Here is an 18,115-nt window from a genome sequence, read left to right as displayed (position 1 = left end):
TCATTTCTTCGAAGGAAATGTTATACTAGGAAACTGAAACAGCATCATAAAAAAATTATCGCGAGACGTACACAATTTTTTGTGTGTTATATTTTTTGCGAACATTTCTAAACGAATAAGTTGAATTATACAATTTCGATGACAATTTTATAGTCGCGAATCGTTTCTAAGTGTCGTAGAAAATTGGAATATTATTTCTACCATAACGAGGATGTTAATTAAACCGTATAAAAACTGGAAAAAAATTCACATAAAAATGAAAAACCAGCAGACGAGATTTGTTAAAGAGCTTGCAAATTACAGCGAATATGTTAAAACATTACAATCCCTGGTTCAAGAAAATGTCTGGAATTTTAATAGGAGTTGAATATTTATCAACCACCCTTAGAAAATCAGTCGTAGGCAGCATAGCGAATGCCAGAAATTCACAAGACTCGCTAATTACGACGGAGGACGATCAACGACGCGTAATTAATAACGAGCCGATTGTATACCTGCCCATGTGTATCTAGCTCGCGCAAATTTGCGTAAACTATTCGTCCGCGAATGTCGTCGACAAACTGGAAAATCTGGTTAACCAACCCCTGCATTTCACACGTGTCCATGTGCTACGTACGTACGCATAAACTGACAACTATTATAGCATTACAGAACTGAATCGCGGGTTGCAGCTAGTGTTGGTTGTTTTCGCGATGAAACATCAGCACGAGCATCCTAACGATTCGCGTGAATCAAATGTTTTAGGAGGTTGGTTGGCCGAAAACCGATATTTTTTATTCATCATATTACGAGGTAATCGTAGATTGTGTATTTATGAAATTATTATATTCGTAAGTTAGGAAGACTCCTGTAAAATTGAAAATACCATCTATAGATGTACGTTTCAAGTCACTTCTAAATGGTTAAAAATCTAGTTAGTAGTAATATGTTTGTTCGATTCGCTGAGACAGATGCAAAAATAAAAAAAATAAAAGTATCGAAGTAAATTTGTAGAAAATAGTCTTCTGAATAAGATGTGCAATGGTAAAATTAAATCGAACGAATCAACTAGATTTCGAATAATTTTCAAGCTATTTGAAACAAAGCATCGATATCTATAAGCTTTTACTTTGAATTCGAGAATTTTTTATTTTCGTATTTTAAACAGGTCTTCGCGGGTTATTGAAAAGCAACGATCGATAAGTACTCGAGTATGAAATGTCAGACTACCTTATGGTACAATAAAATTAACAAAGCGTATCGATTTCCGGCCAATGAACCACCTCAATGTCCAAAAATAATTTAGCCAAATTCTCGGCTCTTCACGGCAGCGCGGCGTTGTTAATTGGTTTTTAAGAGATCGTTAAAAGCCGCCATACACATGACCTTAATTATCGTCGATCCCTCGGCTGCGTCGCATGGGATCCACCCCCTCGATTTTCCGCAGCGAATAGACCGCTAGAATCCACCGCAACTGTTATTAATGGAGCAAAAATTTTGTATATAATACGTAAGGGAGCTCGACTCCCGAGAGATATTTCGTGTAGAGTCCAAGGTTGTAGGCATTTATCCTGTTAATCCTAGAGGATTCTCGAGATCACGTACCAAGGATTAGTCGAGACCGGGACGAGCGAAACTCCGTCTTAGTTCACCTCTCTTGGCTCCCACCCCTCCCATCCCTCATTAACAACTGTCTCGGATCTTAATTTGCTTTTATTATACACGGCTTGTCAGGGCTGCAAGATCGCACCATCTTTGTTCCTCGACCACCCAACGTTAGGTACATACATGCTTCAGGATAAACTGCACCCACTTATAACGCGAAGTTCGGCTCCGGTCGAGAAATTTCTGATACCTGCAGGAGATTCTCTCCAATTCTGCAGGCGAGGCTCGAAATCGACGTTGATATAGCCCGATGCCAGTTCCAAAGTAAAAAAGAAACATGCGATAGAAACTGCAATTAGAAGAAAGAATTTCGCCGATTCTTTCAGTTTGTTGCAAATTATACAAGCGAGTAAATTAATTGTCGATTCTCAACGAAGCAAAAAGCTTTTAAAGATCCGACTAAGATGCGATTGTAACTCGCTAAAAGACTGAGCATCGAGAACGCGCTAAAGTATAGTAAGATCTCGGGCTCTCGCAGCGAGTGATTAATAGAAAATCAAGATCTGCTTAGGACCGACGGTTCGACTTGTCTAAAAATCCTTCAACGGAATCTAGGCGTATATGCGATACACGGATCGGAGAATTCTGGAATATCCCGGCACGGTGTTTTTACAGAGTTTACATAAAAAAGTCATTCCGATTCAACTGACGTACCGATATCGATTATCATAATCAATGATTAATGGCAATGTTGAATTGCTTAAATTGACGAAAGAGGAAAAAACTTGCTGGAGTGACAGAGAATATAACTCACAAAAGTGTGTTTGTACCTTGTGTTACAGAGAGACCGAAGGACCGACGTAGATGAAAAAATATGGAGGCACTTAGTGGATACGCTAAGGCATGGGAGTTCTTAAGTGTAAGGCTCGCCTTGGCTCGGCATTGCGCGAGTAAAGAATCTTGAAGGAGTATTAAAATGCGTTTGAGCTTTGAGAAGCTGTACCTTCGGAAGTTGGATGGATCGGTACAAAACGCTTCTGTACACCGACATGATGTTCCCATACGCCTCGTATGCTTATCTTCTTTACGTTTTTCCCCGCTCTTCTTTATTCTACATCCTTTTTCCGTGAAAGAGGACCCTGAAGGACAACTCGAGAAGGATGAAAATGAACAGAGATTAAGGTACGCTAGTGAAAAATTGCTCGAAAATCTCACCAGGTGCTACGGGATTCTTACGTCAAGATTCAAATTGTGTGCTGTAAGATCTATATTCAAAGTTCAACCTCGTAAATTTGTGAACAGTAATATTTGTGTGGCTGTTTGTTGATTACAAAAGGAAACGATTTGGAACAAATTCAAGTCAAAAACAACCTTCTAACGTTATATACATCCTACGAATAAATTACTACAATTCTTATGCAGTTATTGTATTTAAATTGAGTATCGTGTTTGTACAGACGTCTTAGTACAGGTATGTAGAAACTTTCGCGAGATGAAAGCTCAAACGATGTAAGGCTTTCATTCTCAAATTACGTATGTCGAATAATTTCCCGAAAGGGCGAATAAATTATTTAAAACCTTGTACATGACGCCCCGCGATCGATTGAACCATAGAAAATTGTTTAGTGGTGAAAGCTTTTGCCTGTATGTATCAAATTTCCCTTTTCACACGATTAACGTAGCCCAGAAACTTGGAAGAAACTTAATCTTGCACTTTTTCTCAATACATTTACACTGGGAAATTGAAGTTTAATCCGGTATAAGAGTTCAATAAGTATACATCGTAGATGAATAAAAAGTTAGTTCTAATTATAACAACGTTCATTGTAGAAGAATAAGAACGGTTTACCAAACTTCGTTAACACGAGCAAACATCTCATGCCAAGACCACAGACGTACAATATGTGTAGCGTGTTCATGAATACGGAATGGTTTAATGTCGCGTAGTGAATCATTAACAACAAGGGGGAAGTTTCACCCTCGTTGCTAAGCGCAAGTAGCAAAGCCCTCACTCTCTTTCTCTTTCCCTCTCTCCCTCTCATCCGCTCTCCCTCTCTCTAAAGAGAGAGAAAGAGAGAGACAATGATCCTCGGAAGGGTAACTAAGGTGTCATTACTTATTATCGAAGTGATTCGTCTCCGGGCTCGTTTTACTTACTCGCTCACTTAATTCACCTAATGGTTATAATTTAGCTTGTATTGCACTATTGGAATTGGTGATGTTGCTTTCTGGCGAAGGATATAGTCGAGAGAGAAAAAGGAAAAAGAAAAGAAAGAGCAATTTCATTACGAGTGATTCCTAAAATCGTATCAAATCATTGGTACTTGATGTTTTATTTTTACAGCTATAAATTTATTCCCTCAGCTTCGCGTAAAATATTTTCGCAGAAATTGAAACACTCTATTAGTCTCTGCTGTGGAGATAAAAATCGTTAATATATTTTGACAAATTTTCCACAAGTTTTAGGATTCTTTTCACTAAACAGACTCAGCATTGATTTTCGAAAAAGTTTGAGAGCACTCTGTAGATTTCGCCAAATCATGAGTCCATTTTTCTTTATGAATGGCTTCGAAAAATTTGCATCTTTGAAATTTCCAAACTCTTATCTCTCAACACTTGCACAAATTAAGATTTTTCCAAAAAAAAATACGGAAAACCTAATTTCAGAGAGAATGAAAATTTTCCGCAACATTTGCACAAGTCGCATAGAAAAATGTAGCTAAAAATAGCACTTCATAAAACAGCATGTAAAAGAATTGGAAAAATCCAATTCTGTCGTACAGTACGGAAAACCTAAGCTCAATTGCGAAAAATAAAAAATACTCAACAGCTCTGAAATCAGGCAGTAATGTCATCTATTTGCGAAAAGTAAAACTTAAGTATAGACATTTATCGACACGTCTGCTGGGAGCTTCACAGCTCTATCTTTCGTCAGATTATTCAACTAATGACTACAGCGTATCAAGTTTCTTATCTACAGAAATTATCATAGCTTACGATTGGAGAGATTTCCGAAAATTATGGCGCGCTTTGCGATATGTCGTTCGTCGTTCCATCGTCTTGTCGAGTAATCAATAATCATCAATGTTTAATATTTATGTGTTATGTTAAAGAATGTTTAACGCTTGCGTAGCATTATTTTTACCCATTATAATTGTCGCACCAAATATACCAACAATGAAGCACATAACTAACTTTGATTAGACGTTCCAACCGAAACTGCGGTTTTATACGTGCAAGAATTATGTGACTCCCAAGTATCTCTTGACGAGATGGATCCTCAGAAATCATAAAAATGAAGAAGTCTTACATCGTAAGGCCTGAAAAATCCTGTTGAATCATAATCCCGAGATTTCATTTCGTTGATATGACAGTAACGTAACGCCGAATAGTTTTCAGGTTAGCTTGTAACTAGTCAAACACTGTTAAGCTTTTTATTTGATTTTGTTTTCTCCTTTTTTGGTTCTCAAATTATGACCAGTACTTTTATTGATTCTAGTTGTAAATTTGAATTGGCAACACCCTCAACATGGATAGCAGTGCAGAGAAAGGTGCCAAAGATACCGTAGAAAAGTCGAGTTCATTTGATTATGGCACACCAAGTCAGAACAACGTTTCATTCTCATTCAACCTAGATCTGGAGAATTTCAACGAAGATTTTTATTCTGATTCTGACGGCGAATTGGAAATAGACGTATCTGAGATTGATAATTATGAAAGACAAAACGATCGAACGCGTATAAGAGAGATGGATAAGGATATATCTGTTTTCAACAAGATGGAAGAAGAGATCGAAAGGCAGCTAGACGCCAAAGCAGCTCGAACAAATTTGACAGCAACAAATGTTAAGAACATATTGAAACACGTTATCACCAACGAACACGTCATGGCAATGGTCAAACGGAAGGCCTACAACTTAGAAGATGATCTGATTTTTGAGCCAAAACTCACTAGAGCTAAAGCCAAGTAATATGCATTCATTCACTGTTATCAAATTCATTACAGGTTTTCTCATGAAATTACCAAAAGCCATATTTGTTAAACTTTTAAAATTATCTACCATGAAAAAATATTTCATTACCAACAATACAAACCAATGCTTTAATATCTATGTTATCCTTTTTTGCTAGAGAGTTGGCTATGTCGCAGCCCAACATTCCTTGGCCGATAACGCCGATCAAGAAACTAAAGGGCTCCGAAGTGCAAGTGCTGATAGAGCAGGAGCTCCCTGAAGATTCATCCGACGAGGAATATCACCCTGGGCAAGATGAGCCAAGCGACGACGAAAGGGAAACGGAAGGGAGTTCTGTTTCAAGTGATGTTGACTCGCAGCCTGCGACTCCGGCTCCTCCTGCTAATCAACAACCTGTGGTTGAAGAACCGCAGCTGAAAATTGTTAACGTTCGATATGATGAAGCTGGAGTTTTCAAAATTCCAGAAGCCCGGCCACCCGCAACCAGTGAGAGTGAAAATATCGGACAAAGAACACGTTCGAAATTATGTCTGAGTGAGACGCCTTTGGAACAGATTGAACAAGCCTTCGTGCCCCCCGATATAACGACCGATATGTATGACTGGGACTGGGATGTTGACGAGGATTGGAATAACTTTTTAAAGGAATTCACACAACCATTGACTCAGGAAATTATCGGAGAAGATGACCCAGAGGCTGATCCAGAATACAACATATTAGAAGACGAGGACGGTGATTTGCTTGATAAGGAAGAACTGCGAATGGACAAGGCAGTCAAAGTTACTCGGAAGGAGCTCAACAATCTTGTTGCAGAATTATTTGAGTTTGCCGACATGTTCTCAAAAGAAGATCAAGATGTAACGAAAAAGAAAAGGTCTTCCGATACTATGAACTCCATAACTGAAAATACGTCTATCAATGGATCAGTCATAGAATTGCTCCCTGTTCTTGCCGAATCAAACTTACCAAAATTGGTAAGTACCGAGCAACGAGTCTTATTACATGTTCAACTTTGTCAACATATTCAACTCGTGGCACAGCATTTTGCTCTAACTTATATGCACCCCGAGTTACACAGCCAAGCGAAAATGTGCAAAGACAATCTGAACAGCTTGCGATATTTGAGTAATGGCGAGAATTCTGCATTCAATGCCATTAATCTGCCAGATGCTTTAGAGTTAGTTTCTGATCTGGAAACACAATTCAAGGATCCAAAATCGCGCCAAAACTATATCGAGTTTTTAAACCAAGAAATCGAACTCGGAAAAGCCCGTTTAAAGCAAAAGATGAGGTATATCCCTAAGTATTATCCAGCAATAAAAAACCTACTTCTAAAAGGCAAAGCCTTGATTTACCCGCAACTTTTGCCTGAGATTCCGTTTGGACATTGTCCAAAGAGGGTTAAAATGAACACATATTTAAAGTCTGAGGACCAACTGATCGTTTTGGGACTTGAACAATTCATTCCGTTTGTAAGTCTAAAGCAAACGAAATTCAAAAACGAAAAAATGAAACTGTTCGACACAGCCCAATTAATCAGCCAGTACCTTGTTCCTAATAAAGACCCATCTACCCTTTTCAAACACATCAACAAATGCCGTACAAATCAGACAAAAAATCCAATTCAGGAATGGTACAAGACTGAAAAAGTCCCCAATGTGATACATTGCATTATTCCAGTGAGCAAAAACGACCTTAAAGCACCTCTAGAACAACCATTTAACAGGTTGTCTGTACAGTGGCAAAGAATGTTCACTGATATCAAAAACCCAAGTAACGAACAGACCCAAATCAGGTTGAAAAGAATATACAAAGATCTGTTGAAGCCATCACAACTCGATACCAACTGTAATTCTAAGGCTGAATCAATACCCTTGAAGCGCAGGATAAACCACAATTTATTAAACCCTACAGTAAACATGTTGCCCGCTATGCCATTTCTAAATACTCCAATTAAAAACACTGGAGATAGTGATAAATCGAAAGACAGTATTAAAACTCCAGATGAGAATCTGAAAAAATGGTGTATAAATTCTGGAAGTCAGGAATTGCCAAACATAGAGTTGTTTGATAGTCCCTCAAGCTCTGTCCAGAGCCAAGTAACCGAAACTGTGAAAGATATTGGGTTCGATATGAGTGTCAAATCTGCTTGTCATGTCGAAAATATTTGCACCGATACAAATTTCAGTGCCTGCAAACAGTCTGAGAATATATCATCTGAAATTGGTCCAAGTTTGGAGTCAAATTTAAATATGGATGCTTTGAAAGAAATGGAGAAAATTCACGAATCCGAAGACTTAACTGTGAAAGAACAAGTGTCCCCAAATTTACAGGCGATATCTAGTGATTCTCGTAATCATCTAGAAGAAACCAAGGAACAAGTAAACTTACCGGCAACTACAGATAAACCGCAACTGCGAACGACAACTCCGCGTCTTGCTAAAATTCGAAGTGCTCAAAATATGAAAATGATGGCTCAAATTTTAGGAAATAAAAGTCCTGCTCTAAGCACAGCAGGTGTCAAACCGCGAGGGAAGAAAGGTGGACCTAAGAATTCAGAAGAGCCATCAACTTCAAATAATGGGGTGAGGAAACAATGGAAAAATAAAATCATAACAATATGTGAAAATAAAAACAAGGTATTTAATGATATCGAAGTAGTGAATGTTATCATTGGAAATGTTTTTTTATTTCCAACAGGACAATGAAGATGAGATAGCAGAACTGATGCTAGCTAGTACGACTATAAAAAAAGATCAAAAAAGAGCCAAACAGGCCCGTGAGTTGGAAAACATCAAGCGATTAGTAGAGGCTGAAAATAATTTGAGTCAAGAAGAGAGAGCAACAAGTGAGTTTTCAAATTAAGTATCCCGTTTTCGAATTTCGAAATAGTTTTTTAACAAATATAGACAACATGTTTCCAGAAATACGACACTAACAGATCTGATGTTTTCTTCACTTTTTAGAGTTTGCAGTTTCATTTCTTCACAAGTTGCATAAAGCATTAGATCCAAGTTCGGAAGTCTTTAAAGCCATAATAAAGTTATTTCTAGACTATAACGAGCAGATTGATACATTGAACGGACCAGAAAATGAGGGTTCCTGCCATTCCAAACAAACAAGAGATGAGAGATCCTTGTGCGCCGTTATTGCTCCATTAGGCAATGAGCGGCCATCGAATTCTCAATGCATCATTGAAGGTGACCATTTCAATTCAACGAGTCAAGTTTCCAAGGATTTGCTTACGATAGATCTTTACAAAGACGTTTGTGAAAAGTTGGTAGATTATCCAGAACTCAATTCGGATTTCCTGCTATTTTTAAAACCCCATCAGGCTGCTATGATTGGCAAATCAGTTGAACATACAATGCTACAAAAAATGAACGATTTTGTAGACATAGCACAAATTTATTTCGCAAAACAGCCGTCGAAGCTCTCAAAAGTTATGCAAGCCATAACTCAATTGGCCACAGACACCGATGTCAGTTTAGAAACCGTGAACGATGTTATGGAAAACCTTTTAAAAGGGCATCCCCTTGTTATGGATACGTTTTTACAAGTACTACCGAATGGAAAACCTCCCGAAAGGTAATTCTATCGTTATTTTCAATGTTGAAACTAGAGTATTCTGTAAGTACTTTCTTTATGGAACATGTGTATATTTTTTAGCTTATTTGCACAGCACATGTTCGAAAATCTGACCTGCCCCCCTGGTCCTCACGATAAAACAAAAACTTATGCAGAAGATGCACCTGAACTTTACGAGAATATTGAAATTCCCGTCTCCAACTCACATGAGGATCCTTATGGAGGTGATAACTGCAAGTGTGAGTGTCACAATCTAGATGGTCATAATCTGAAGAGTAGGAGCGAACATTGTGTGTCTTGCGGCACCAGAGTGAGTACGAAACACCCATTTTTTTTAAATCTAATTTTCTCATTCAACTCGTTTAAATCACGTTACATTCCCCATCTGATGTTTACCTCAATGACTGCCAACAGTTTCTGAATGGAAGGATATATCTTCAGACGACCGAAGGTTTAAGACCAGCCAGAATAACATTTCCCGGAGGAGATGATGAAAAACAAGAACACATCATACGAGTATCCTTAAAAACTACCGAAAAATTTGTGCCAGCAACACCGAAAAGACGGCGAAAATCATCTAAAAACTCTCCTGACCAAACGGATGCAAAAGCAAACAAAAATTCTCCAATTAAAGATAGTGAAGAAATGGATAAGTCATCTCTTAAGTCAAAGCGAATGAACAAAATTTCAATGAAGTCTAGAGAGCAAAAGAAATCTCCTAAAATTACCGAAATCAGCTCAAGACTTAGTAGTAACAATAATCCGATTGAGAAAAAAGAATCTATGTCACCAATTAAAACTAAGAGGGAAGAAAGGGCAGAAAAAAGAGAAGCTCAGGATATTTCAAGATCAAAACGAACCAAAGTCGCCTATAAGAACACAGTCAAATCAAGTAAAATACTGGATTCGGAGAATACGGATAATGCAACGCAATCACAGACTGACGATACTAGCCAAGACGAAAATTCAATACCGGATTGTGGCAAGGTTCACGATATTGAAGAAGAAAGTAAAATGAGTGAGTATCTGCATTTCTCGTATGTCCCGCAACTGTTTTTTTTCAATGAGAATATGTAATTTAAACAGGTACAAACGAATATGAGACTGAGGAAACTGTGAGGCTTGAGAAGATGGAAGTTTCAAGCGATTCAGGCAGTGAGCCTGAACATGAAATACGGAACGCTGTTGATATTAGGCCATGGACAAGACAAGAAGATGCAATTTTACTAGAATGTATCAAGAAGGAATATTCAGAAAACACTTTTTTAACAATCAGTGAGACTCTGGGAGATCGAACTGTTCAACAGGTACGTACATCAGCAAATTAATTGAATGAAATTTTTCTTTCTGTGCAATTGAAGTGATGATACATCAAACTTTTTACACAGGTTAAAGAACGGTTCGAGATTCTTCTTTCATTATTAGAGAAAATGGCCTGACGCGAAAAATCAGATGGACTGTATGAGAAGTTGAAAGAAAATTAAGTATACCAGTATTACAGCTATTTAATACTCGCGTATCAAGGGATCAAGATTTCCAACAATAAGTAACGCCGCTCAGCTTGCTAACCTGCAAACTTTATATTATATCAACAGTATCCTTATATTCTCAGGAGTGTCTATTATCAAACTCACGAGACGTGATTAGAACTGTACGCTTATCGAAAGTTTGATTAATATGCGACGTTATTTTTACTTTCTATTTTCTTGTTTATTGATTCAAAATATAATTTATGTACATAAAAAATATTAAACAATTCTTAGATGTGAATTTTATTTAAGAAACCCAAAAATTTCTCTCTGTGAACCTAACTCGTCCTCCTCCTTCAATGCATTCATAATTCCTGCATTCAACTTAATTCCAATGTCTTTTGCGAGCTGGAAGATTAAATCATTCAAGACACTTATAAATGATCGCGCTAAAAACGAATAGACATTTATTTGAAATCTCATACCTCTACTGTTTTAACCAATGTCGAGGGTTGAAGACTGCCATATCCCGTCTTCACCACAGACGTTATACGACCATTGGGCATTACGGCGACAACTATACTTGCTGCACTACACTCTTCCTCCTCTGAAGTTGGATCAACTACACAATTTTCTCCTATCTGTATAAAAGTAAAATTCTGACTAGCTACCAGATTACCCCATATTACAAAAACTTAAAAAAAAAAAAAAAATATAACAATTATACTGCTATGAAATTGAAACTTGGAAAGAATATTTAAGCCATTTTATGGAATTCGTGAAACTGGTAGAACTCACAAATCACTTTAGGAGTTCTTTAATAAGCAATGCCCTCAACGAATCTATTTGAAAGTCTGAACACTGCGCTTAGTTCCTTGCCCAAAATTCCTGGGGCACATCATACAACAGGAAACTAAAATTTGGTCATGGTAAATCTATTTATATTATACATTGCATATGATTACTTGCAACTTACTTTGCAGAGGGTAACCAGAACAGGAAAACTACTAACATCCAGCTTAACACAATCGAAAGGATCGTCTGATAATTGAATGTCAGCTTTACCACCGTCAAGTGTTGCAGTTGTAACTTTGGGAATTTGTGCACTGTATAATGCAGCCTTAACCGCTAATGCTACAGCATCAAATAAATTGCCATCGCATTGAAGAATCTGTGGAATGTGAGATTATTTCAAAGATTTGTTCATTCAACTGAAAAGCTTGGACTAATGAAGATTACTTTATTTGCCAAGCAATGTAGGAATAAGACAACTTTGGATACTCACTAAAACGTCAACATATAATTTCCAACACTTTTGCTGAGGTAAAATGCACAGTGTTGTTAAATCAAGAACATGAGATGACTGGTAAGCTAACGTTAAAGTATTGCTTATTTCTGTACCTAAATTGTCACCTCCTTTCCCTTCAAATGCCGGTGTAGCATTGGCGGAACTGAAAATTGGAATACAGTTGACATAAGAAATGCGAATCTGGATGATAAGAAACAGTTTATGTCTGATTACGAACCAGTCAACAAAGAATTCCAATTTTCCTTCATTAGGGTTGTCGGGATAGGGTGTGTCAACCTCGGCTTTAACACCGACTAGAATATCAGTATTTGCTAGTCGTAAACGAGCAGAACCACTAGTATGAGGTAAGACTTTTGTTTCCACTTCTATTGGGCGATATTCAGATCTATTTCTGCCATCGGTTCGGTAGTTATCCTAGAAATAATATGCAAGATTTAAGGTTTTCTCACCAAAATTCAAAAGTGTGATCAAAAGTGCCGTGATTCTTTGAATCAAAGTAATGTTCCATCACGTACAAATTGAAAGGGGTGGCATCGTTCGTATAGAGAATGACGATCGGAGCAACAATTAAATTCGAAAGTACTAATAGAAGAAGTCAACTCACATCCACCCCGTGCACTATAAATGTTTTTTCAGCTAAGCTCAACAATGTATTCGCCATTCTAATTGGGACAGTACTCGAGATGAGACATATGCGGTCGCTGATTAATTCTCTATTAAAAAACCTGCTTCAGTGTCTTTCAAAAGACGCAGCTTTATAACCTAAAAATACGCGAGTACGCCAAAGCACGTTGTCAACGGATAATTACTGGCGAGCAGCGGGGTGGGAGGGACGATGTTTGTCAATCAATCGAGATCGTTGATCGATTCTTTTTTCTCAATAATCGTTTATTTTCGCCAGATGTTTCTCACAGCTTCGATTAATCGATATTCGATGCTATTTCTCAGACATTTTACAAAGGGTGAAATCACCCGTCTTACCCCCTTTTCTAATGAACTAGTAGTCATCGCAGATAAAAGAAGTTTGTAAACGTCTTATGTCTGGAAATGAATAAGGTTGCTGCGTCAACCAGCATTCTTGCAAAAACACTCTTGATTCAGATTTTAAACGAATAACACCGCATCTTGCAACAAAACATAATTTTCGCAACATTTTAATTTTCGCCACTTATTTGCCACACAAGCTCAAGTACCCACATTTTATTACGTAATTCCAACGAGAGTTACAATATTAACATTGCCGCCGACGCAAACGCCAGCAAAACGACACCAAGATAACGCAAAAATTCAGTTTCAAGTACGTTACTTCGCAAGTAGTTTTAATCGCTGTAGAGATCACCAGTCGTATAACAGTGTTTACTGGATATGAGTGATCGGAAGAGTGAAATTAATTATTTCATTTGTTTGGTTACATAGCTTTAAGAGTCTGCATATTTCTTTAAATGTTGATACATATTTTGAGGAAACGTATTTTTAATCTGCATGGCGATGATGATAACTAAGCAGTATACGAAGATATTAATAGGTAGATAGGATGTAATGGCTAAGGAGTGAATTCGTGTGAAAAATATTACAGATGCATTAAACTGAAACATAACTATTATACATATATTAATTATTAACATAATATACAAAACGGTACACTAATAAAAGTTACACGTTCGTACACAATAAACGTTACACCTGCAGGTTTATATGTATATATGTTATGAAGTCAAGTGTCTTAGTCCGAAATAGCGCAAATAAATATGTACAAATAAAAAGACGAATATCAATATGTAATACTAAAGCTTAATACAACATTCGAAACAATGTACAAAGCCATAATTCAAATTTTCCGAAGCTGTTTCAATTTTCACGTTTTTTTTCAAATGGTTATCATTGTGATTATTTGTTATCAGTATAGTACCATTATTTCGGAATGATAATCATTGCCTTCAAATAGATAAATGCTTAATTAATGTTTTTTCAATGAGATTCGACGAATCAAGTTTTCGAATACGATTTCCTGGGTAACATAATTTTTTGACTATAACAATGCATGATCATAATTGCTTTAATAAAACTAGCAACCAAATCGTCCGAAGGTAAATGTGTATTATTAAAAGAAAGTTTTAATACTGAAATATGTAAGAAGTTCTTGCATTTTTACATCTCAACCACTTCTAAAAATCGGCAAATGATGAAAAATAGCAAAATAACAGTTTGGCATAGCAGGTAATTATTGTGACGAAATGACGAACATATTTACATTACGATGTAGGTATATCTTGAAAATAATACAAGCACTTTACAAGAGCTTAACGCTTCGAGGTGCGAAAAACAGTACAAAATTGTTTTCTAGAACGGAGAGATGAAACAGGAGCAAGACTTATTATATGTAGCAAGACGTATGACACTAAGTCACTACGGTTCTTAAGAATTAAATATGTAGGTATGGTTCAGTTGAGGTGAAAAATGATTCAACAAATCAGAATATCTACTGATACAGCGTGAATGTTTGATTACGAAAATCTTACCGCGTGTTATCGCAGAGATGTGTAGAACCAAGTTGCTGTCAAATTGAATTGGGATAAACATTGTATTTGAGTGTGAAAATCGAATCTAATTCTAATCTAAATGGCACGGTTTTATTTGTCACACTATATGAGCGACTTTACAATAAATAAAGAAGGAATAGTGTATGAAAAAATAGAACTAGGGTAGCAAAAACTATTAATAATATTAATAATACACATTTTTAAATGTTTCAATTCCATCCTGAAGTACACACAATTCCTCTTTCAATCAAAATCGCTTGTATATCATTATTCGTTAATTGAGCACAATGGTTAAAATTGAAACACAACTTTACTCAACTAGGGATTTGCAAAAATTCACCTCACTTTTCTAAAACTTACATGTATATTTGTGGAAAAATATTTGAATATATCCACTTCTATGATAAAAATACACTATTGCATACTAAGATTATTTGTAAGCCTGTGCAAATATATATTGCATTTCGCATCGTACATTAGTTGCTGATCAATTGGGTACTTGTAAGGTTTCTCATGTAAAATTTCATAAAACTAACGTAAGACTAGATATAAAAGTTCATGTATGAATATTAAAGTCATAAACGACTTGAACGCATATGCTACTTATACTCAGATGAGACATCTCCATACCTTGTTAAAACTACAAGTTACCGCAAGCAAGTATATTATAAAAAATATTTTAGTTATTACATAATAACAATTAGTAAGGTGATAATGTCAAATTCCAAGCATCCCAATGGTCGTAATTGGAATTAAAATATTTGCACAGGAAAACAAAATAATCACAGACTCGGCACACTAATGGTTTATTCAATATGCAATTAGATCTGAATTATTTGTGTTTACTGGCGTGTTGTATTTACCGAAAATAAAGATGTAATATATGTCTGATAACAGAGCTAAGAAAATTGTGTTCCATGGTATAGGTGCACAATATTACTGCGACCATTCGGAAAGCAATAACTTTTGGACTCAAGCCTCTCGATTAATGGTTGAAACCCCGTTTGATAAGCTTACGTTATTGTATAATATTTAAATAATTAATTTTCTGGGTGATAGCATAATCTACGAGTCTTTAATAATTGGCATTTCTTGGCCTATGGCCTCATTTCGAAACATTAAGGTCGATATACACGTATTCCGATATATTGTGCAATTAAAAAAAAATCAATTGCATCTGAAGAAGTTTTTTTTTCATCAGTTACCACGGACAATATTATACTTGCCCATTCTTTTTCGTATCCATACTTTTATGCAAAATCAATTTACACCTGTTTTATTTGGATAATCGATCATGCTTTTCATCCAAATAGAATTTTTTTCAAATATCTTTCTGATATGAACACTTCTGCCAGCCTATTGTTAAAGCCTACTGAACGTAGACTGTTAATTTAACCATTGCTGACAGTCGAAGTCCATTATCATTTTTAGATATCTCCTATTAACGAGGATGCAAGTTAAAAATTGTTGTTTTGATTTTAACGAGAACCAAAAGTTCATCAGACAGCGTAGGTTTTACAGAATTAAGACGCGATTTTGTGTTGAGTTCAATACATCTTATTTCATCAACATTGCAATCCAGATACGTTCTAGTTGCTTGTCAAGAAGGGAGCATTATTCATACTCATTGGAAAACTACGCGGAATGGCTCGGTACTGAAGAAATCACTCATGAAATATATTGTTTCAACGTTTGTGAGAGCTTATTTATCTCAAGGGCGAAATTTACGTGTGGTTTGTCTGGGGTCCACCCATTCTCTGTTGCATTAGGTTTAAAAGCAGCTCGGAGTACTGCTGCATCATGTTCACAACTTTGCCTTGATCCTGTCCAGCGACAAGTTCTTGGAACTTAGCTGTTGCTTCATTCGTATGTCCTCCGTCTTCATTGTGGTTCGCAGCACTAGCTGCCACTAGCCTCAGAGTGTGCATAGCCTCGTTAACTGACGATTCTAAACCACGCAGCATCGTATCTCTATCAAGAGCCGTAGCTGATGGGTCGCCCGAGTTATCAAGTGTTAGGCGCTTGTAGAGCTGTACCACATTGTCGGCTGTCCTTGTCAATTCATCTGCTATCGTATTGCACAACTGAGTAGACACTGCGTGTAAAAAACATGTAAAGATTTTTCGTCAGTTCAAAATATTCCTTATTGGACAATTTTGGTGAAGTAAATTTGTGTGTTGAGATCTCGCCATTCAAAAATATTTAGCAAATCCAGTCGGAATTGAGAATCAATCTATGGTACGTTGTCACTGTGCAGTTACAATTCGCATGTAAATTAATTACACATTCTTGGACAACACGTATGACTTTATGTACATATGTATATTGGAATTTCTATGGACTATTTTTTGTATCAAAGGTGGAAGATAAGGTGCAGGCTTGCATGCATGTTAATTATTATTGTCTAAAATCCGTATGAGATCATGCTATTTTCATTAATGATTCCAGACTTTATCTGAATCAAAATTCAAATGTTAATCGTATATTATGGTCAGCGAACCTATTTTCTAGATATCTGACTAAATTATTATAAAGTTGAAGACGAAATTGATAGCTAAAAGAAAACAGTGGCCTAATGTAAATTTAAAAAATTACTCAAACGTAAAATTTTACGTATGAATATTTAAAAACCATACAAGTGATTGTAATTACTGTATGATTCCTATTACCGTGATATTGTGAAACACTGAAGCTGTACAAAAAGCTGTGATCAATATTTTAGTTTAGCCAATAAAAATTACCAATGTTTACTAGTCGTGTGCTAACAAGAAGTTCTGATGAAAAAAAAAAATAAGCATTTTGGTCATTATAAATTAAAAATGTTCGAGATCTTCACAAGTGTTCTTTTACTTTTTTGATACTGTATGCAAGAGTGTAAAAAATAAGTCCTCAGTAAAAAGAATAAATTTCCATTTGAATCATATCAGTACATTCAGCGTTTATGTACAGCAATCAGCCCAAACATCTAGGTTCTAGTCTGCTTTCTGATTGACTAGTGCTTGAGAATGAAACTGTCAACCATAGCATGATCACTTACAAATTTATTATTTATTGAATGAAATGCTTATTAATTTCACAGCACGGCATTCTCAATAGGCGGCGTTAGTTTACCTAAACTGTTATCCATGACTACTGTGGGAGTAAAAGGCTAGTATTAAAAATTATGTTAATCAAGGTGCAATTAACACGATGAATCTGTGCCCAGCATATCAATTAAATGTAGTAAAATATATGCTTCATTATTTGGATGAATATCAAGTAGCAAATTGAACTGAAGCCTTTTTCATATTACTATTATTCGAATCAAGGAGGATAAATATAACATTTCTTATCCAGAGATGCAAAATCCACAAGGAGATATTTAATAGAAATGTTGAAAACCTACATTCGGCACTGGCAATATCGATTGCATGATCAGTGTCTTTGACTGGAAGCTCTTGAGGGCTTGGTTCAAGTTGGTTTCGGTTTGCAGTTGCCAACCTGCCTCCCCCTTGTCCAGCTGGCCCATTTGCTCCTCCCCTACCATTGGTCATCGTTGCAGCCGATCCTGATCTTCTGACCATCGCAGTTGGTATGCTTGAGGTGTAAGATATAAATTTCACAGGTAAAATCACATTAACTTCCTACTTGGTATATTATGAATAAATACAAC

At 36.4% G+C, this 18,115-nt stretch overlaps 3 protein-coding genes across 17 annotated transcripts in view; 1 reads left to right on the top strand and 2 right to left on the bottom strand.

Moving 5' to 3' along the window:
- Nucleotides 1-4,602: 4,602 nt before the first annotated feature.
- On the top strand, nt 4,603-10,587 carry LOC124181397 (GON-4-like protein). Of its 2 annotated transcripts, none has more exons than XM_046567947.1 (9): nt 4,603-4,897; nt 5,084-5,550; nt 5,715-8,142; nt 8,258-8,405; nt 8,524-9,145; nt 9,227-9,455; nt 9,560-10,163; nt 10,232-10,452; nt 10,534-10,587. In XM_046567947.1, the coding sequence occupies exons 2-9, from the start codon at nt 5,114-5,116 to the stop codon at nt 10,582-10,584; spliced, it is 4,740 nt and encodes a 1,579-aa protein (XP_046423903.1). In that variant the 5' UTR covers nt 4,603-4,897; nt 5,084-5,113; the 3' UTR covers nt 10,585-10,587. The 2 variants fall into 2 exon arrangements, with proteins under 2 accessions (XP_046423903.1, XP_046423902.1); XM_046567946.1 differs by having other exon boundaries at nt 4,603-4,983.
- Nucleotides 10,588-10,848: 261 nt separating this feature from the next.
- LOC124181398 (exosome complex component RRP42) lies at nt 10,849-12,726 on the bottom strand. 2 transcript variants are annotated; one of them, XM_046567948.1, is made up of 6 exons: nt 12,528-12,726; nt 12,141-12,337; nt 11,900-12,065; nt 11,591-11,785; nt 11,100-11,273; nt 10,849-11,022 (listed from the first exon to the last, which is right to left on the bottom strand). In XM_046567948.1, exons 1-6 carry the CDS (start codon nt 12,582-12,584, stop codon nt 10,918-10,920), a joined length of 894 nt encoding a protein of 297 aa, XP_046423904.1. In that variant the 5' UTR covers nt 12,585-12,726; the 3' UTR covers nt 10,849-10,917. The 2 variants fall into 2 exon arrangements, with proteins under 2 accessions (XP_046423904.1, XP_046423905.1); XM_046567949.1 differs by having other exon boundaries at nt 10,853-11,022; nt 11,100-11,255.
- A 108-nt stretch (nt 12,727-12,834) lies between these two features.
- Nucleotides 12,835-18,115, bottom strand: part of LOC124181396 (mitogen-activated protein kinase-binding protein 1) — an 83,804-nt gene continuing 78,523 nt past the window's right edge. For 11 of the 13 annotated variants that reach the window (XM_046567935.1, XM_046567938.1, XM_046567936.1 and 8 more), the window contains 3 exons: nt 17,849-18,039; nt 17,575-17,595; nt 12,835-16,558 (listed from right to left, as the gene is read on the bottom strand). In XM_046567935.1, the coding sequence (XP_046423891.1) occupies nt 16,188-16,558; nt 17,575-17,595; nt 17,849-18,039 (583 nt within the window). In that variant the 3' untranslated portion in view covers nt 12,835-16,187. Of the gene's footprint in view, nt 16,559-17,500; nt 17,596-17,848; nt 18,040-18,115 lie in introns of all 13 variants that reach the window. The other 2 variants (XM_046567945.1, XM_046567933.1) reach the window with 2 other exon arrangements.

Source organism: Neodiprion fabricii, chromosome 4 (assembly GCF_021155785.1).
Source record: "Neodiprion fabricii isolate iyNeoFabr1 chromosome 4, iyNeoFabr1.1, whole genome shotgun sequence".
Classification (NCBI taxonomy): Eukaryota; Metazoa; Arthropoda; class Insecta; order Hymenoptera; family Diprionidae; genus Neodiprion; species Neodiprion fabricii.
This window is presented reverse-complemented; position numbering and strand designations above follow the sequence as displayed.

Excerpts from the sequence above, each read along its gene's own strand:
- LOC124181397 (XM_046567947.1), top strand. The coding sequence starts at position 5,114 with ATGGATAGCAGTGCAGAGAAAGGTGCCAAAGATACCGTAGAAAAGTCG. Across the intron at positions 9,146-9,226 it reads AATGGAAAACCTCCCGAAAG|CTTATTTGCACAGCACATGT; the intron begins GTAATTCTATCG and ends TATATTTTTTAG. Across the intron at positions 10,453-10,533 it reads GAGATCGAACTGTTCAACAG|GTTAAAGAACGGTTCGAGAT; the intron begins GTACGTACATCA and ends CTTTTTACACAG.
- LOC124181398 (XM_046567948.1), bottom strand. The coding sequence starts at position 12,584 with ATGGCGAATACATTGTTGAGCTTAGCTGAAAAAACATTTATAGTGCAC. Across the intron at positions 11,274-11,590 it reads TTCTGGTTACCCTCTGCAAA|AATTTTACTTTTATACAGAT; the intron begins GTAAGTTGCAAG and ends GTAGCTAGTCAG. Across the intron at positions 11,023-11,099 it reads CATTGGTTAAAACAGTAGAG|CTCGCAAAAGACATTGGAAT; the intron begins GTATGAGATTTC and ends TTAATCTTCCAG.